At 47.5% G+C, this 22,042-nt stretch overlaps 1 protein-coding gene across 5 annotated transcripts in view; it reads right to left on the bottom strand.

Annotated features, from left to right (window-relative positions):
* Positions 1–501: 501 nt before the first annotated feature.
* Positions 502–22,042, bottom strand: part of dgkg (diacylglycerol kinase, gamma) — a 208,322-nt gene continuing 186,781 nt past the window's right edge. For 2 of the 5 annotated variants that reach the window (XM_078939829.1, XM_078939828.1), the window contains 2 exons: positions 18,051–18,111; positions 502–8,909 (listed from right to left, as the gene is read on the bottom strand). In XM_078939829.1, coding sequence (XP_078795955.1) covers positions 8,900–8,909; positions 18,051–18,111 — 71 coding nt within the window. In that variant the 3' untranslated portion in view covers positions 502–8,899. Of the gene's footprint in view, positions 8,910–13,379; positions 14,165–18,050; positions 18,112–22,042 lie in introns of those variants that run through there. The other 3 variants (XR_013652859.1, XM_078939827.1, XM_078939826.1) reach the window with 3 other exon arrangements.

Below are 22,042 nucleotides of genomic sequence, written 5' to 3' on the forward strand. Positions count from 1 at the left end.
ACATTACTTTGTTGTGTTTGGTACACCAACAAGTTTCACGTGGTGATCCAAGTTCCTTCCACTCTTTGAGAAGGCGACATGATGACACAGTCCTCCGCTGTCTGATAATTGTGCAGTTTTTGGGACCGCAGAAAACTAGTTTCTTTTCAATGTCACATTTTTCACGAACTCAGTCTTTCAACAGCTGCCATGATAATGTAACCCTTGTTCTATCCTAGGCACTTTAACATTGGGAGGTGGGTCATCTAGACCCACTAGACAGTGCTCTGAACCTTTTTTCTACAATGATTTGTGATCTTCACTGGTGTCCATGAATTCCATGAAATCTTTCCACCTTTATCCACCTTTGTCATGGTAGGGAGAACACGTCTATGGAAGGGGGGGGTCATCTAAGAAAGGACAAGGGTTAAAGGACTTGTGCACATTTAGGGAGTTACATGGTAGTAGGAAGTGGAAAGGGGTGCTGCATCACTTGGAAAAAAAAGACACTTCAAGAAAACATTAGTGTGAACAGTTTATGTGATCAATACCATTCAGACATATACATACACAGTCTGGGAACATCAGTAGGGATCACTTTGGATACAGGGTTTATGAACACCTTTGTCTGCTCACTTTTTCCTGTTCAGTTTGGTGAAAGCTTGCGAGGGACTCACCGCAGGAAGCAGGAAGTTAATGCCCTGACAAAGATGAATGAATCTGGTTCTTTTGTGATGAATAAAAACACTTTTTACTCTTTGCACTGACACGAATGTCATCTGAAAGTCAAGGCCCAGAAACTACCGACAGGGTGGTAACCAGCAGAGCACTATAAACTGACTCATTCTAGAATAGTTTTCATACTAGACTAGAAGGTGGGAGCCTCTTGTACAGCAGATAGAAGACTAGAGGCCACAAAGATGGACACAACGCTACATCTCAACCAGGCACATTTGTTTTGAACCAAGAACTATTTATTTGAACCAAGAACTGTTTATCTAAACCAAGACCTGTTTATCTGAACTAAGAACTGTTTATCTAAACCAAGAACTGCTTTTCTGAACCAGGTACAATTTATTTGAAAAAAGAACTATTAATGTGAACCAAGAGCTGTTTATCTGAACCAGGTACCATTTATCTGAACCAAAACTGTTTATCTGAAGCAAGAACTGTTGATCTAAACCAAGAACTGTTTATCTGTACCAGGTATCATTGATCTGAACCAGGGGTCGGCAACCTGTACCTCTCAAAGAGTCAAAGAGCCATTTGGATCAGTTTCCCACTGAGATGAAAGCACAGGGAGCCGCAACATTAGGTGTGTTAGAGAAAATGTTTTTGCCGATATATTGTGATAGTTCATTTAGCAATACTTGTATTGATTCAAAATGCTGTCAGGATATTTATTTAATTGTTCATTTTAATTATTTTTATTCTTTATGAGCGTGATGTTTCCTTTGTTCTTTTGTCCATTTTCCACAACCTAGAATAGACTTTTCCGTCTGTCAAACACCCAGAGTTAAGATAAGTGAGATGTGTCTATGAAGACTCTCATTCATCCAGGTAGATTCCATCATAGTAGTAGGTTTAAAGCTTGACTTGTTTTTTTTTTTTAAAGTTGAAGATGTTTCACCTCTTATGCAAAAGGCTTTGTCAATTCCTTATTTCTTCCGGTTCCAGGTTACAGCACGGACGCGTGTCGCTGACTGCGGCTATACAACTATCTTCAAATGAACCCTGCAGCGTGTTCTACACAGACAGCGCAACATCGAAGCAGCAAGGTGACAGGATAGTGGGGGCGCCCTAATGCAAATATTTTAGTCTTATAGAAAAAAATCTCGTAGGGGGCTAATGTGCCCCCTACGAGATCGCCACTGACTGTCTTTCCAGAAAAACTTTCCATCCCATAACAGACTCTAGTCGGCGTTCACAGCTGCAGACACGCTTCTTTCGCGCGTTCACGCTGCTCTCTTCGTTCTGCAGGCTCGCGCTACCTGACGGTGTTAAAGGCTCCATGACAATCTGAGAACATGATAGTTATTTTACTAAACCATAGAGAACCGCAGCACAGGCATGAAAGAGCCGCATGCGGCTCTTGAGCTGCCGGTTGCCGACCCCTGATCTGAACTAAGAACAGCTTATCTGAACGGGTACCATTTATATGAACCAAGTACGGTTTATCTGAACCAGGTACAGTTTAGATCAAGCCTACAAGAAGCCTTTGAGGGAGAGACAAAGCTAAACCCATAAACAGATAGCTTCAAATTTTAAATAAAATGTCAAAAGTCACATTTCTCAGAGAGGGAAAGATTTGATTTAAAAAAATAAAAATGGAAAACTAGTCAAATTTTCATTTGTTGTATAGCAAATTGTTTTCTAATTTTAGTAAAAACATGTTTGTATTCAATATGAGTCATTTTATTTGAGTGATATTTATGAAAACATGTTTTAGTTTATAAATTAGACGAACATACTAAATATGATTGTTTATGGGTTTCGAAGCTCACAAGTTTTGATGAACAAACAAATTTGGAGACACTGCCTTTCTAACCATATGTCTAAGCAGACAAAAGCAATAGTTCTGTGAGTTTGGAACAGAGCTCACTCTAAGCTCCTGCAGCCGCTGCATACTCTAACCGCTGCATACTCCAACCGCTGCATACGGCAACCGCTACATACCGCAACCGCTGCATACTCCAACCGCTGCATACGGCAACCGCTACATACCGCAACCGCTGCATACTCCAACCGCTGCATACGGCAACCGCTACATACCGCAACCGCTGCTTACTCTAACCGCTGTATACCGAAACCGCTGCATATTCCAACCGCTGCATACGGCAACCGCTACATACCGCAACCGCTGCATACTCCAACCGCTGCATACGGCAACCGCTACATACCGCAACCGCTGCATACTCCAACCGCTGCATACGGCAACCGCTACATACCGCAACCGCTGCTTACTCTAACCGCTGCATACCGAAACCGCTGCATACTCTAACCGCTGCATACTCCAACCGCTGCATATTCCAACCGCTGCATACCGCAACCGCTACATACTCCAACCGCTGCATATTCCAACCGCTGCATACCGCAACCGCTGCATACTCCAACCGCTGCATATTCCAACCGCTGCATACCGCAACCGCTGCATACTCTAACCACTGCATACTCCAACCGCTGCATATTCCAACCGCTGCATACCACAACCACTGCATACTCCAACCGCTGCATATTCCAACCGCTGCATACCGCAACCGCTGCATACTCCAACCGCTGCATATTCCAACCGCTGCATACCGCAACCGCTGCATACTCCAACCGCTGCATATTCCAACCGCTGCATACCGCAACCGCTGCATACTCTAACCACTGCATACTCCAACCGCTGCATATTCCAACCGCTGCATACCGAAACCGCTGCATACTCTAACCACTGCATACTCCAACCGCTGCATATTCCAACCGCTGCATACCACAACCACTGCATACTCCAACCGCTGCATATTCCAACCGCTGCATACCGCAACGGCTGCATACTCCAACCGCTGCATACTCTAACCGCTGCATACCGCAACCGCTGCATACCGAAACCGCTGCATACTCTAACCGCTGCATACTCCAACCGCTGCATATTCCAACCGCTGCATATTCCAACCGCTGCATACTCCAACCGCTGCGTATTCCAACCGCTGCATACCGCAACCGCTGCATACCGCAACCGCTGCATACTCCAACCACTGCATACTCCAACCACTGCATACTCCAACCACTGCATACCGCAACGGCTGCATACTCCAACCGCTGCATACTCTAACCGCTGCATACTCCAACCGCTGCATATTCCAACCGCTGCATACCACAACCACTGCATACTCCAACCGCTGCATATTCCAACCGCTGCATACCGCAACCGCTGCATACTCCAACCGCTGCATACCGCAACCGCTGCATACCGCAACCGCTGCATACCGAAACCGCTGCATACTCTAACCACTGCATACTCCAACCACTGCATACTCCAACCGCTGCGTATTCCAACCGCTGCATACCGCAACCGCTGCATACCGCAACCGCTGCATACTCTAACCGCTGCATACTCCAACCGCTGCATATTCCAACCGCTGCATACTCCAACCACTGCATACTCCAACCACTGCATACTCCAACCACTGCATACCGCAACGGCTGCATACTCCAACCGCTGCATACTCTAACCGCTGCATACTCCAACCGCTGCATATTCCAACGGCTGCATACTCCAACCGCTGCATACGGCAACCGTTACATACCGCAACCGCTGCATACCGAAACCGCTGCATACTCTAACCACTGCATACTCCAACCGCTGCATATTCCAACCGCTGCATACCGAAACCGCTGCATACTCTAACCACTGCATACTCCAACCGCTGCATACCGCAACCGCTGCATACCGCAACCGCTGCATACCGCAACCGCTGCATACCGAAACCGCTGCATACTCTAACCACTGCATACTCCAACCGCTGCATATTCCAACCGCTGCATACTCCAACCGCTGCATATTCCAACCGCTGCATACCGCAACCGCTGCATACCGCAACCGCTGCATACCGCAACCGCTGCATACCGAAACCGCTGCATACTCTAACCACTGCATACTCCAACCGCTGCATATTCCAACCGCTGCATACCGCAACCACTGCATACCGAAACCGCTGCATACTCTAACCACTACATACCGAAACCGCTGCATACTCTAACCGCTGCATACTCCAACCGCTGCATATTCCAACCGCTGCATACCGCAACCGCTACATACTCCAACCGCTGCATATTCCAACCGCTGCATACCGCAACCGCTGCATACTCCAACCGCTGCATATTCCAACCGCTGCATACCGCAACCGCTGCATACTCTAACCACTGCATACTCCAACTGCTGCATATTCCAACCGCTGCATACCGCAACCGCTGCATACCGAAACCGCTGCATACTCTAACCACTGCATACTCCAACCGCTGCATACCGCAACCGCTGCATACCGCAACCGCTGCATACCGCAACGGCTGCATACCGCAACCGCTGCATACCGAAACCGCTGCATACTCTAACCACTGCATACTCCAACCGCTGCATATTCCAACCGCTGCATACTCCAACCGCTGCATATTCCAACCGCTGCATACCGCAACCGCTGCATACCGCAACCGCTGCATACCGCAACCGCTGCATACCGAAACCGCTGCATACTCTAACCACTGCATACTCCAACCGCTGCATATTCCAACCGCTGCATACCGCAACCACTGCATACCGAAACCGCTGCATACTCTAACCACTGCATACCGAAACCGCTGCATACTCTAACCGCTGCATACTCCAACCGCTGCATATTCCAACCGCTGCATACCGCAACCGCTACATACTCCAACCGCTGCATATTCCAACCGCTGCATACCGCAACCGCTGCATACTCCAACCGCTGCATATTCCAACCGCTGCATACCGCAACCGCTGCATACTCTAACCACTGCATACTCCAACTGCTGCATATTCCAACCGCTGCATACTCCAACCGCTGCATATTCCAACCGCTGCATACCGCAACCGCTGCATACCGCAACCGCTGCATACCGCAACCGCTGCATACCGAAACCGCTGCATACTCTAACCACTGCATACTCCAACCGCTGCATATTCCAACCGCTGCATACCGCAACCACTGCATACCGAAACCGCTGCATACTCTAACCACTGCATACCGAAACCGCTGCATACTCTAACCGCTGCATACTCCAACCGCTGCATATTCCAACCGCTGCATACCGCAACCGCTACATACTCCAACCACTGCATACCGCAACGGCTGCATACTCCAACCGCTGCATACTCTAACCGCTGCATACTCCAACCGCTGCATATTCCAACCGCTGCATACCACAACCACTGCATACTCCAACCGCTGCATATTCCAACCGCTGCATACCGCAACCGCTGCATACTCCAACCGCTGCATACCGCAACCGCTGCATACCGCAACCGCTGCATACCGAAACCGCTGCATACTCTAACCACTGCATACTCCAACCACTGCATACTCCAACCGCTGCGTATTCCAACCGCTGCATACCGCAACCGCTGCATACCGCAACCGCTGCATACTCTAACCGCTGCATACTCCAACCGCTGCATATTCCAACCGCTGCATACTCCAACCACTGCATACTCCAACCACTGCATACTCCAACCACTGCATACCGCAACGGCTGCATACTCCAACCGCTGCATACTCTAACCGCTGCATACTCCAACCGCTGCATATTCCAACGGCTGCATACTCCAACCGCTGCATACGGCAACCGTTACATACCGCAACCGCTGCATACCGAAACCGCTGCATACTCTAACCACTGCATACTCCAACCGCTGCATATTCCAACCGCTGCATACCGAAACCGCTGCATACTCTAACCACTGCATACTCCAACCGCTGCATACCGCAACCGCTGCATACCGCAACCGCTGCATACCGCAACCGCTGCATACCGAAACCGCTGCATACTCTAACCACTGCATACTCCAACCGCTGCATATTCCAACCGCTGCATACTCCAACCGCTGCATATTCCAACCGCTGCATACCGCAACCGCTGCATACCGCAACCGCTGCATACCGCAACCGCTGCATACCGAAACCGCTGCATACTCTAACCACTGCATACTCCAACCGCTGCATATTCCAACCGCTGCATACCGCAACCACTGCATACCGAAACCGCTGCATACTCTAACCACTACATACCGAAACCGCTGCATACTCTAACCGCTGCATACTCCAACCGCTGCATATTCCAACCGCTGCATACCGCAACCGCTACATACTCCAACCGCTGCATATTCCAACCGCTGCATACCGCAACCGCTGCATACTCCAACCGCTGCATATTCCAACCGCTGCATACCGCAACCGCTGCATACTCTAACCACTGCATACTCCAACTGCTGCATATTCCAACCGCTGCATACCGCAACCGCTGCATACCGAAACCGCTGCATACTCTAACCACTGCATACTCCAACCGCTGCATACCGCAACCGCTGCATACCGCAACCGCTGCATACCGCAACGGCTGCATACCGCAACCGCTGCATACCGAAACCGCTGCATACTCTAACCACTGCATACTCCAACCGCTGCATATTCCAACCGCTGCATACTCCAACCGCTGCATATTCCAACCGCTGCATACCGCAACCGCTGCATACCGCAACCGCTGCATACCGCAACCGCTGCATACCGAAACCGCTGCATACTCTAACCACTGCATACTCCAACCGCTGCATATTCCAACCGCTGCATACCGCAACCACTGCATACCGAAACCGCTGCATACTCTAACCACTGCATACCGAAACCGCTGCATACTCTAACCGCTGCATACTCCAACCGCTGCATATTCCAACCGCTGCATACCGCAACCGCTACATACTCCAACCGCTGCATATTCCAACCGCTGCATACCGCAACCGCTGCATACTCCAACCGCTGCATATTCCAACCGCTGCATACCGCAACCGCTGCATACTCTAACCACTGCATACTCCAACTGCTGCATATTCCAACCGCTGCATACTCCAACCGCTGCATATTCCAACCGCTGCATACCGCAACCGCTGCATACCGCAACCGCTGCATACCGCAACCGCTGCATACCGAAACCGCTGCATACTCTAACCACTGCATACTCCAACCGCTGCATATTCCAACCGCTGCATACCGCAACCACTGCATACCGAAACCGCTGCATACTCTAACCACTGCATACCGAAACCGCTGCATACTCTAACCGCTGCATACTCCAACCGCTGCATATTCCAACCGCTGCATACCGCAACCGCTACATACTCCAACCGCTGCATATTCCAACCGCTGCATACCGCAACCGCTGCATACTCCAACCGCTGCATATTCCAACCGCTGCATACCGCAACCGCTGCATACTCTAACCACTGCATACTCCAACTGCTGCATATTCCAACCGCTGCATACCGCAACCGCTGCATACCGAAACCGCTGCATACTCTAACCACTGCATGCTCCAACCGCTGCATATTCCAACCGCTGCATACTCCAACCGTTGCATACCGCCACAGCGGCATACGACAACTGCTGAATTTTGAAACCACTGCATACTGCAACAGTTACATTCTGCCACAGCTATGTACTGCAGAGCTAAAAACTATAAATGAAACAGTCTTGTAGCTTCTACGCACAACATCCTCTACTTACTGCAGTTGTTTTGCACCACAACCGTCACTGGATGTAGTTCATGTTGAACTTTAATGTTGGAGCAGAGAAAAAACTGAAACTCCAGCAAACTCCACCCACCGGCATTTAGTATTGTAGTGTATTTGTGTTTGTATTTGTGTTGACTCATGCCCCCACTATCAGCCTTGCAAACAGAGCAGGTCAATAATGGATGAGACGTGTCGTCTGTTGCGGGTTGTGAGCCTGTGGGGGTGCCTGTGAGTGAACGCTGTTTCATAATTCATTCAGAAGCAGGAGCTTAGTGGCTTGCCACACAAGGCTCCATTCAACTCCATTGTTAAACTGCCCTATGTGTGTGTATGAATGTGCGGGATGGGGGGTGGCGGGGGTAGCCCTGGGTAGCCCCTTGGACTTTGCAGAAGTCCAAAAAAAAGTTTGAGGTTCCTTTGTAAGAGATGCCATTTCAGAAAGTGGAGGAACCAGCTCGTCTGAAGGAGCTGCTCCACCAGCAGCAGCCCAGGTGGGTTTGCACATGCTTGCTTGCATTCCTGTATTCCTGTATTTAAACAAGTCCTAGTCATAGCTGCGGTTTTGCTTCTTGAAGAAGAAGAAGAAGGGGGTCTTCTGGGGAGGTCCCAGTAAAATGGGGACCTGGTTCTTGTGTGTTATCCTGACCTGTAAAAGTCACAAAAAAAAAGATTAAATCTCCGTAACAATATGCGAAACTCTAAATACCAGCAAACAAATCTAATTGAAGTCATTTCACTTGATTCAAGCAATAAAAACATAACAAATAACTTAGAAGTAATTTCAAATATATAATTTTTCTTCTTGAAACTAAAACAATGAAATTCTCACTCTGGAACACCAGAACAAATTGTGGCATCAAAGGTAAATTAAGTAAAAGGATGTCCTTCTGTCTCAGCAAAAGGGAACTCATTTGTGTCATTGTGCCCTATATTAAACGCAGTTTGACAGGAAGTTAGACTAATGCTTTTAACGACATTTAGACTGCAGTGAAAACACTAACGGATCGTCTTTGCTGCCTGCTTTTTCATGACAGAAAAGACTCGCTGTCACCTTCACACTGGAGGCAACAGAGAGCTCTCTTCAAGCTCTGCGTGCTGTGAGGATGAATGGACTTCCTCCTGTGAGATGTATTACATTGTTGGAATGTGAGTGTTGACGGCAAGAACTGCGGAGGTTCAGGATGTGAGGAGGAGGAGGCTGAATGAAGGAGCAGGGAAATGAGCCGAGGCAGGACAAAAGTGGAGCAGCTTTCAGCGCAGTGAGGCGCACGGCCTCCTCCATCTACCCCTTCATCAGTTCCAATTGTCTTATAGAGTTATATATAGTTCTTTATAGGTCATTGAATATAACAAAATATAACAATGTCAGCCCCACAGTTCCTCATATTCCAGAACATGCAGAATATGCAGAATATGAAGAGTAGAGCATGAGAGAGCAAAGATCCTGTGGGACTTCCAGATCCAGACTGATAGGATGGTGATGGAGAACCAACCAGACATTGTAGTGGTGGATAAAGAACAGAGGAAAGCCGTTGTGGTGGGTGTGGCAGTGCCAAGCGATGGGAACATCAGGAAGAAGGAACATGAGAAACTGGAGAAATACCAGGGACTCAGAGAAGAACTGGAGAAAGCCTGGAAAGTGAAGGTGACAGTGGTGCCTGTGGTAATTGGAGCACTGGGGGCAGTAACCCCCAAGCTGGAGGAGTGGCTACAACAGATACCTGGAAAGACCTCAGACCTCTCAGTCCAGAAAAGAACAGGAACAGCTAAGATACTGCAGGACCCTCAAGCTTTTATATAGATTCAAGAACAACTGGTTCGTGGAATAGTTGGGGGGGGGGAGTTAGTGAGCACCGTTGACTGAATATAAGAACTGGACTACGCGAGTGTGACATCACCCATAGTAAGTGGTTTTGGAATGAACCAAATACAGTCCATCTGTTTCTGCGTGGATAAAGTAACAAACTGGGGACAGCTTCATGTGTTTCCAAATCAACAACCTTGGATGACATACAGAGTGCAACAACTAATTCGAGCGAGGAACTGCGCACTCAAAGCCGGGGATGATAAGGCATACAGCAGAGCCAGGACTGCTTTAACCCTTGTGCTATCCTAGGCACTTTAACGTTGGGAGTTGGGTCATCTAGACCCACTAGGCAGAGCTCTGAACCTTTTCTCTTCAATGATTTGTGATCTTCACTGGTGTCCATGGATTACATGAAATCTTTCCACCTTTATCCACCTTTGTCATGGTAGGGAGAACACCTCAATGGAAGGGGGGGGGGGTCATAGGATAGCACAAGGGTTAAGGAAAGGCATCAACACTGCAAAACAGCAATACAATAGGCGCATTGAAGCCATCTTAGACTCCGCCACAAACCCCAGACAGGTCTGGGAGGACATAAGGGCAATCACGGACTATAAGAGGAAATCACCACAACCCCCAGTGGACTCTCCTACACTGGCTGAGGAAAGAAACCTCTTCTATGCCCGTTTTGACAGAGAAAATACAGATCATATCCTGCCCCCCTCCATCCTACCGACACCCCCCCAGTCCTGAGCACACACGAGGTGAGGTGTGTTTTGCAAAACATCAACACCAGGAAACCAGCTGGGCCAGATGGCGTACTGGGCCGAGTGCTGAAGGAGTGTGCAGCGGAGTTGACTGACATCTTTCCCACCATCTTCAACTTGTCGCTCTCCACAGCATGGGTCCCCATCAGCTTAAAATCTGCCACAATAATCCCCATCCTAAGCAATCAAAGGTCACATGTCTAAATGAGTACAGACCCGCGGCGCACACTTCCATCCCCGCAAAGCTCCTGGAAAAACTGGTCATCAAACACATCAAAGCTGCAATACCACCATTACTCGACACATATCAATTCGCTTACAAGAAGAACAGGTCAACTGAGGATGCCATCGTGCTCCATAGGTTACTGGAGCATCTGGAGCATGAGAACACCTATGCATGGCTTTTTTTTGTCGACTACAGTTCAGCTTTCAACGTAATTCAAGCCATTCAAGCTTCGAGCCAAGCGACACCACTTTGGGCTCAACACTGCACTGCAACTGGACTACAGATTTCCTAACCAACTGCAAACAGAGTGTTAGAGTAGGAAAGTACACTTCATCCACTGTTTTAATCAATACAGGGGCCCCCCAAGGGTGTGTGCTGAGACCCTCTACTCTACTCTCTGTTTATTCATGACTGCTGCTCATCATCTTCATCCAACCTCATCGTTAAACTTGCTGATGACACTACAGTGCTTGGACTCATCAACAACAATAATGAAACAGACTACAGGAAAGAAGTGCAACACTTGGCGTCATGGAGCAACGATAACGACCTGATCCTAAACATGACAAAGACCAAGGAAATTATTGTTGGCTTCAGGAGACGCAGTAAGAACCATCAGCCACTTTCCATTGGCACAGAGATGATGGAGAGGGTGACCAGTTTGAAATTTCTGGGGGTCACAATGACTGAGGACCTATCCTGGGGTCCACACACTGCCTCAGTGGTGGACAAGGCCCAACAACGCATGTAACACCTGAGGAAACTAAAGACGGCTAAAATCTCCAGGCAGCTGATGGTGAACTTTTACAACGGTGCCATCAGCAGAGTTCTGACATCTGGTTTACTCGTGTGGTTTCACAGCTGCACAAAGGCTGATCAGAGATTCCAATGGGTGGTGAAAACAGCGGGGAAAATCATTGGGACCACTCTCCCAGAGATGAGTAGCCTCTACACCACCCGCTGTCTGAAGAGAGTCCACAACATCCTGCACGACCAGCACCATCCAGCCCACCATCTCTTCTATCTGCTTCCCCTTAGGAAGGAGGTGCAGGTCTATAAAGACCAGAACAACCAGACTGAGCATCAGCCTTTATCCACAGGCTGTATGGCTGCGGAACAGTCCCTCCGAGCAACTGCCCCCCCCATCTCCTCATCTGAGCACACTGTGAAACTGGACTTTGCATTGCTGCTACTAACTTAAGATCTTGTGTACACTGAATGTCTTATTTACTTATTTGTAGTTATTTTCATGTTTAGTCCTTGATATGTTCCCTTTTCAATTCAATTCAATTCAATTTTATTTGTAAAGCCCAAAATCACAACAACAGTCGTCTCGATGGGCTTCGAAGTAAAACATGAACTTAAAAAGATCACGAATACAAAGAGTTCAATAGCAAAATACTAAATGAACTAACAAACTGACTATGCTATACTGGCATCCCTGCCCTTAGACCCCCCTTTTGTACTGATGCTGCACTTTGGTTTTATTTATTTATTGGGTATTTATTTGGTGAATTGAACTGAGTGGCTGTTGTTGATGCTCCAAACGTATTTTTGTTGTTTCACTGACAATAACAAAAAAATATTCTTGAATCTTCTTGAATCTTGATGAGAAGGGACAAAGTTAGATGATCAATGAAGCAGCAAACGGCCTCAATAACTATTTTGTAAACGTGGGTACAGAGTTGGCAGCGGAAGTTCCAAAACGCAAAACCAGCAAAGACAATAATCCACCATTCAAGGGACCCCACACTCAATCCTTCTCTCTGATGGGAATGAAAATGAGCTGATATCATGGTTTTAGAGAATACAGATCCACCTCATTCTGTGGAGGAAATCACAACGCTCTGGACAAAAAGAAATATGCAGCTGGAATTTTCGCTGACTTAAAAAAAGCTTTTGACTGTCAATCATGACATCCTGCTTGACAAACTGGAAGTGTCTGGGATAAGAGGAATAGCGCTAACTTGGTTCAAAAGCTATTTAACGGGAAGAAAACAATTTGTCAAGATTGATGAATATACATCAGAAACCAAAGAGATAAGTTGTGGTGTCCCACAAGGATAAATTCTGGGCCCGCTGTCACGGTGCCTGTCAGTTCACCTCCCCCTACTACAGCTCTCACCACCTGGCTGATTGGAACCAGCTGATCCTCATCTCTCATCTTCCTGCCGGTCTTCATATGGGAGCTCCTCACCAGTATCCAGCGCCAGTTTGTTATACTCACTCCGGTGCTTATGCATGGCCTTTTAGTCTCAGCTAAGCTTATCTCGTCTCTATACTTACCACGTCTTATGCTCACCTTCAGGTTCCTACCTTGGTGACGCTGGTTCCCCCGCTCCACGCTGGTCCTGCTGTCCTCGGCATCCATGCCTCGCTCCAAGCTGGTCTCCGCCGTCCTCGGCGCCCACGCCTCGCTCCCTCTGGTTCCCCGGTTCGATGCGTCCTCGCGTCGCCCCCCCCCATTATCTGCATCAGCTCAAAGACACCAAGCTCAATCCAAGGAAGAAACTACGTCTACGACGCCATGACACCCGCTGCTTTTCAATATTTACATAAATGATATATTCAATGTTTCAAAGCTGATGAAACTCATATTTTTGCTGATGACACAAACATATTCTATTGTACAGTCAATCATAGGGAACTTATCAATGTGGTAAACACAGAGTTAAACAAAATAAAATCATGGATGGATTACAACAAATGATCTTTGAACCTAGATAAAACCCCAGTGATGTTTTTTGGTAACTACAATGACAATAAAGATGTCATGGTTGCCTGTCAGATACTCTCCTCTTCCCCCGCCTTCTCTGCCTTGGATACGACCAGTTGATCTCACTCACCTCATCATTACCTCTGCCTTCATAAGGATCTTGTGGATCTTCAGTCGACGCCAGTTCGTTGTTCCTCCTATGGTGCTTAGTCTGGCCACGTCTCGTTCCCTTGTGTTGTCATGCTTCATGTCACTAATTGCTCCTCTCGCTCTGCCTCAGGAATATCCAGTTCTGATACTCACCTGGTCGTGATCCTCTGCTCCCATGGGCTGCTCTCCTGGATTCCCTCTGCAAGACTCCTCCAGCCAGCCGACGCTCATCTCCCTGGGAAAAACTCCATTACTCACCTTCAGCCAAATTAAACTTCCTTATCTTACCTCTTAGTCTCCTTCCGGGTTTCAGCATCTGGGTCACTCTGTTTCCTAGTCAAACCATGACAGAACAAACTGGTCATACACCTGACCTAGCTGATCCGGAAGGGCTCCGTCACACCATTGCCGTGCAGGGTAATCTCCTGAGTCGTCAAGTGGACGCACTGACTCAAATATCCTCAGCCCAGCAAGACCTGTTTCGTCGTCTCGACAGTATCACTCAGACCCTGATGGATTTAACCAGTCAATCTTCTTCTTCTGCAGCCGCTGCCCAAGTTCCCATTTCCGGCAACAATCCTCCTTTCGTTTCCGCCTATTCCCCGGAAAATGTCTGTCTACAGCCACGAAAGCAGGAAGAAGCCACCCGGCGGTTACTGAGTCACAAACAAGGTAACCGCTCGGTAAGTGACCATCTCATCGACTTCCGCATTCTCGCCGTTGAAGCTGGTTGGCCGGACCCCGCTCTTAAAGGTATCTTCTATCAGTCATTGAATGATCGAATTAAAGACCACCTATGTTCCCAGCCTGAAGCCGACACTTTTGAAGAGCTAGTCACCGCCGCCCTGAGGTCCGACGCCCGTTTACGTGAACGCCACAATGAACATAAACATAAGCCTCCGCCGCAACCGGCTAACCTCGTTACCCCTGTCATGTTGGTTCCACCTCCCAACCATGAAACATCTTCCAACCATCATGATGAACCTATGCAAATCGGTCATGCTAAGCTTTCCTCAGAAGAAAGACAGAGACGACGGGAAGAAGGTTTATGTTTTTATTGTGGCCAGCCGGGCCTAAATGCAACTCCCGTTTAAACTCTCGAACCCCCTGTTAGATGACAGGCCACAGGGGGAAAATTCTGAACTCACCTCTAGTGCTAAGTTCTTGTTTGTTCCTGTCAAAATTAGTAATCAAAACCAGGTTATTGAGCTCCAAGCCCTTGTAGATTCCGGAGCTGAACATAGTTTAATCGACCAACATCTCGTTCAGGACCTCTCGCTTTCTGTGTTTACCAATACCACCCCTATCAATGCTGCTGGTTTGGGGGGTAAACAACTTACACGCATTACGAAGCGCACTCGTCCCGTTCTTATTTTGATCTCTGGTAATCACCGTGAATACCACCAGTTTTTTGTTACCCAGTGTCCTCAAACGCCTATAATCTTAGGTTTTTCTTGGCTCCAAGCTCACATTCCTCTCATTGACTGGAGCGCTCAACGCGTCGTTAACTGGAGCACTTATTGCATGGCTAACTGCTTACACTCCGCCATGCCTTCTACCAAATCTACCCAATTCCTTGGGTTCGCCAACTTCTACCGCCGGTTTATCTGCAATTACAGCAGCATAGCTGCTCCGCTCACCCAGCTCACCTCTGTCAACAAGACCTACTCCTGGAACCCAGAGGCTGATGCCGCGTTTAAGAAACTCAAGTCACTTTTCGTGTCTGCTCCCATACTCATTCAACCGGATATAACAAAACAATTTATCGTGGAAGTAGACGCTTCGGACTCCGGTGTGGAAGCTGTTTTGTCACAACGCGAAGAAAGGACAGGTAAACTCAAACCATGCGCCTATTTTTCCCGGAAGTTAAGTCCAGCAGAACGTAACTACGTTGTTGGGAATCGTGAGCTCTTGGCCATCAAGTTAGCTCTAGAACAATGGGGTCACTGGCTGGAGGGAGTGGAACAACCATTTTCTCTATTGACTGACCATAAGAATCTTGCCTATCTACATAGAGCAAAACGTCTCAATTCTCGTCAGGCCCGCTGGTGTTTGTTTTTCGATCGCTTCCATTTTACTATCACTTACTGCCCCGGCAGCCGCAACGTCAAACCGGATGCTCTTATCTCGAAAATACAACACCTCCGACTCTAACTCTGACTCTCACATCCTTCCCCCTTCATGTTTCATCGGCAACCTCACCTGGGAAGTCGAAAGCAAGGTTCTCCAAGCTCAAAGCGAGACCCCTGAAGGCGTCTCCTGTCCCCCTGGTACCCTGTTTAAACCGGACTCGTCAAGGTCAGAAGTGCTCACGTGGGGTCACACTTTCCGCATCGCTTGCCGTGGGGGTGTCTACCGTACCACCAGACTACTCAAACAACGTTTTTTTTGGCCCATCATGGAGCGCGATGTCAGGGAGTATATCGCTGCCTGTACCACTTGTGCTCGCTCTAAAACATCCAATCGACCACCCTCAGGACAACTATTGCCATTATCCATGCCCAGCCGTCCCTGGTCTCACATTGCGGTTGACTTTGTCACCGGACTCCCACCATCGCAAGGCCACACGATTATTCTGACAGTCATAGACCATTTTTCAAAATCTGCCCAGTTTATTCCTCTGCCACAGCTCCCTTCTGCCTCGGAAACAGCCAACGTCCTCAACCATCAAGTCTTCTGACATCATGGCATCCCCTGTGACATTGTGTCGGACCAGGGTCCCCAATTCACGTCGCAGGTTTGGAGGGCTTTCTGTTTCGCCCTGGGTGCCTCTGTCAGCCTTACGTCAGGCTACCACCCCAAGTCCAACGGCCAGGCAGAGCGGGTAAACCAAGAACTGGAGGCGGCTCTCAGGTGTCTGGCGGCCCAAAATCAAGAGGACTGGTCGAAATTCCTGGTGTGGGTGGAGTATGCCCATAACAGCCATCCCTCCACGGCTACTGGCATTTCTCCCTTTGAGGCCTCCTTGGGTTACTCACCCCCTCTGTTTCCTTCCCAGGAATTGGATCTGGCAGTGCCCTCGGTCCAGCTCCACCTCCAACTGTGTCGTGCAGACCAGGGCGGCTCTCCTTCGCACTAAGGAGAGCAACTGCCAGATAGCCAACCGCCAAAGGGGGGTAAGTCCCAACTACCAGCCTGGCCAGAAGGTTTGGTTATCTGCCCGTAATATTCCCATCCAAGCCTCATCACGCAAATTGGCCCCCAAGTTCATCGGACCTTACGCCATAGAACGTGTCATTAACCCCACTTGTGTCAAGCTTCATCTACCAGCCGCCCTCAAAATTCATCCTACTTTCCACGTATCCTAGTCTCTGAGAGTCCGCTTTAATGATCGCTGTATTTAATTAAGCAAATGTGATTTAAGTGACTTTTTTGTTTTTTATCTATGCATGTCATCATTTCCGTACTGAGTTTGACAAATCTGAGTGATCTTCTTACTGTATTGAGTACAATGCTTGAAATCAATCAATCATTTTATTTTAAAACATTAGTTTAACGGTTTAGGTTGATTTGATCAGGAACTTGCCTCAGACAGATCGATTTGGTTGGTTCGTAGGAATAGAAATCGATTAATTTATTAATTATTACATTCCTACAACGTTTATATGGCAACTACTGTCGCCAATCAGGAGTGAGCGTGTTGGAAATCCACATCCCTTCCACTGAAAGCAAGCTTGGGAGAATCTGTCAATCAAACATTTTGAATGTTCGAGGTGGGGGCCCGTGGGCACCACATGGTTTTATTGAGGCGTCTAATTGGCCTGCTTATAACAATTAAAAAAACATGGAAAAAAAGAAGATTATCAAGAAGATGGAAAAAATAAAGGTTTCTGATCCAGAACGGTTCTTCTGACCAATTGAACGACTCAGAGTAACAGCTGTTTATTTCTCTATAGAAGTCTTTATTAAGTTAGAATATTGTTTCATCAATAATTCTATCATAAAATGAATATTTATTTTCCCTCTGACAACTATTAAAAATGTCTACATGTCAGTAAAAGGGAAATCTTTTGACTGGGCTGATGAGAAGTGAGCTTTGGACTATGGATCTGCAAAGCAGACACACTTCAGAACACACAGAAACACAATTGTTGCTCAGAACACTTTGACGTGGAACTCACCGTGCACGGGGGCTGCATCCAGGGCTCACCATCAATCTGCATCGGCAACCGTCGGGAGGTCCTGCCAAAAGAAACGTGGGTGAGGAAGCAGAAATAGGGGCGACAAGGGCAGAGGTTCGATGGCACACATGTCTGAGGAGGCCAAGCAAACACTGTCCAGGACAGAGACAGACACTGCTGCCATTGTTCTCCCAAGACCAGCTCCCTGACAACACTCGCTCTCTTTACAAACACACATCCCTAACCAGAAAATACACCAATACGTTTGGACACATTTGACCGTGAAGGGGGGTCTAAGGGCAGGGATGTCCTGTAAAGCTTAGTCAGTTTATTAGTTCAATTTAGTATTTTCCTATTGAATTCTATGTATTCATGATCCTTTTGATTTTATGTTTAATTTTTTCAATTTCCGATACGAAGCCCATCGAGACGACTGTTGTTGTGAATTTGGGCTATACAAATAAAATTGAATTGAATTGAACTGAATTTGAAGTGGATGAAAATGTGCCTGATCCCAGATACACAAACACCCACACACACATGCACATCACATACACACACCCACGCACAGCTACAGTGAAGCTGAGACCGCGACACAATCTTCTAGATTTGACTTTTAAAATCTGGCTGAATGTTTTATCTTGAGCAAGCGAAGGGTTAGTTAGGATCAGAACGTGCATCCTACAGACTTCAGGATTCATTTGGCTGCTTCTGTCTTCTGTGGAACCATCAATAAACTAGTGACCCAGTTCTAATGCCATGCATAGCCATGCCCCACACCAACTGTGCTTTGGATCATGACCTGTTCCAATTCGGCTCCAAACTCTTTTCATCATTCTGGTACAGGCGGATCTTAGTCCCGTCTTCCAGAGCTGGCTTCTACAGGTGTTTTTTTTGGCAAAGTCAAGTCTTTCAAGTGAATCATTTGTGTTTACTCTGATGAAGTCTTCTCTTTACGGCAGACTAGCGAAACACCCCCTCTTTATCCCCCCTCATCATTCACGCCTCCCTTAAGACTGGAACTGTTCTTCCTGTTCTCAAAACCGCAGCAGTCACCCCCATACTGAAAAAATCAGGTTCTGATCCCACCAATCTCAATAACTACTGCCCAATCTCTAATGTTCCACTCATTGCAAAAATCCTTCAAAAATCTGTCTCCTCTCAACTCCACACTCACCTCTCTTCCAATAATTTATATGAACAACTCCAGTCTGGCTTCCGTCAATTCCACAGTACAGAAACAGCCCTCCTTAAAATTACTAACAACCTTCTACTCGCCGCTGATTCTAGTTTAGCTTCCATCCTCCTTCTACTCGATCTGACTGCGGCCTTTGATACAATCTCACACCCCATCCTTCTGGAAAGACTTTCAACCATCGGCATCACTGACTTACCCCTCAGCTGGTTCCAGTCCTATCTTTCAGGCCGCATGCAATTCATACAAATGAAGTAATTCACCTCTCCCATAGTTCCAATTTCCACAGGTGTGCCCCAAGGCTCTGTCCTAGGGCCCCTGCTATTCATAATTTACCTTCTCCCCCTTGGTAATATCTTCCGCAAACACAACATCCACTTTCACTGTTATGCAGATGATACCCAGCTCTACCTCTCCTCCAAGCCTGACTCCACTCTTCCACATGCCTCCCTCTCCAAATGCCTTCTTGAAATAAAGTCCTGGTTCACTGCAAAATACCTTAAATTAAATAGCAACAAAACTGAACTTCTCCTTGTAGGAACAAAGACCACCCTGAATAAACTCCTTAACTTCTCCATTTCCTATGATAACTGCTCCATCCCTCCCTCCCCACAAGTTAAGAGTCTGGGTGTCATCCTTGACAGCACTCTCTCCTTTACTGCCCACATAAATAGCATCACCCGGACGGCCTTTTTCCACCTCTGAAACATCCGCCGTCTCCGCCCCTCTCTCAGTCCTCACTCCACAGCCATTCTAGTCCACAGTCTCATCACCTCCCGTCTGGACGACTGAAACTCCCTCTTATCTGGACCCCCCCCCCCCTACAAAACAAAACTATTCACAAACTACAACTGCTCCAAAACTCTGCTGCCCGGATCAGAACACAAACCCCCTCCACTATGGACATCACACCTGTCCTACAGAAGCTTCACTGGCTACCAGTGCCTCTCTGGATTAATTATAAAATCCTTATCTTGACCTTCAAAGCCCTCCATAACCTCGCCCCCCCATATCTGTCTGACCTTATCCATGTTGCCATTCCCTCCCGCTCCCTTAGGTCAGCCTCCTCACTCAAGCTTGTTACACCCACCGCTCGGCTGGTCACTATGGGGGGCAGAGCATTCAGCCGCTCTGTGGAGCTCACTTCCCTCAGGTCTGGGGAACTTGAACTCACTCCCGCAGTTTGCTAAAAATCTGAAAAGCCACCTCTTCAGACAAGCATACCCACCAAATTAATTTTATGATTCCATTGTTTTGTTTGTTTTTAACTAATGTGTATTTCTTTTAATTGTATTTTATTGTTTTCCATCTGTAAGGCGACCTTGGGTGTCTAGAAAGGCGTCATATAAATAAAATTCATTATTATTATTATTATTACTACATGAAGAGCGTTCTTTGCTTAAGTGGATGTTGTGAAAGACTTTTATTCACCAAGGAAAGGATTCTGTGATCATCCATCACTGTGGTCTTCCAGGACGCTCAGGCCTTTTTGGGTTCTGAAGTTCCCAGTGCACTTTTTTTCCCCAGCATGCATTACAATGTTGGCTTGGCCATCCCTAAAATTTCTGCTCGGTCTCTGATGGATTTCCTCTTTCTTTCAGCCTCAGGATGGTCAGTTTCACCTTCACTGAGAGCTCCTTTGACCACATGTTGTGTGTTCACAACTTCCAAATGCAAACGTCACAACTCCTGACCTTCTAACTGCAAAAGCCTGAGTCACATCTGCCCTAAAATCTGCCCTAACATCTGCCCTTACAACTGCCCTTACATCTGCTCTGTCTACAGGCTGTCTTGTAGGTGAAAATGGGCAAAAGGTGACACGTCCAAAGTTTTAGGATCCTGCTGACCTAGTAAGGCGAAAAGGTTCATGTACATTTTTTACAGGTGTTTGACAGCTGGCAGCAAACAACACGTAAGTTTAAGTTAGAGTAAAGCAGGTGAGAAACAGATGTGTGGTATTTGTCCTTTTCTTCAGCCCCCCCCAAACCTGTAAACTGAGCAAGAAGCCCTTTAATGCTGTTAAGTTTATAAGTGCTCTGTCTTGTGTTAGACAACGAAATTTGAACCAGATGAATCTCACTGTGAGGTGAGAGTGCTAACCATTACACCACAGTTTAATCCCATAATTGCATTCTGAACATGTGTTCATAAACAGCTAAAATCACAAAACGTGTGCTTGTCCAAATGTTTCCGGGTTTAACTGTAGAGGCACAAACTTCTGCTGAATGTAGAGAATTCTGGGAAACAGGAGTGGGAGTTCGGGTCACCTCTGTGCTTCAGTGAGCGTTCACACTTTAATGATTTCTGCAGCAGCAACAAACAAACCTACATTGTGTTTCTGAAGTCGTGCACTCCAAAGGACCGTCGGTTTACAGCAGACACAAACACTTTTTATTGATGGCAAGATGGCGGCGCGTGTAAACGCAGCGGCTCAGCGCTCTCTGCTTTTGTTTGTTTTTTCTCGTATTTTTGTTGATGCTACAGACACTGGAAGCGTTTATTCGGTACAGCGGTACGGAATTACTTCAAATCGGTAGGAACTGGCAATTTAAGGCTTCCCCTAAGCCGGACTTCATACCTTTGCCTTCATACCTATGCCTTCGCCATACCCCCCCTGCGGCCAAGGAGACAAAGGAGATGCTGTAAACAAAAGCGAGGGAAGAGAAGCGGAGCACGCGCTAGGCTACCTGCTAACCCGCATCGACCAGCTCTCCCCAGTCTCTTTCTCGCTAACGTAAGATCACTCGCCGATAAACTAGACAAATTTTATTTACGGATTGTCTCGCGGAGGATGGAC

The sequence above is a fragment of the Oryzias latipes genome, chromosome 21, assembly GCF_053564925.1.
Source record: "Oryzias latipes strain Hd-rR chromosome 21, Olatipes_Hd-rR_3.1".
Taxonomy (NCBI): Eukaryota; Metazoa; Chordata; class Actinopteri; order Beloniformes; family Adrianichthyidae; genus Oryzias; species Oryzias latipes.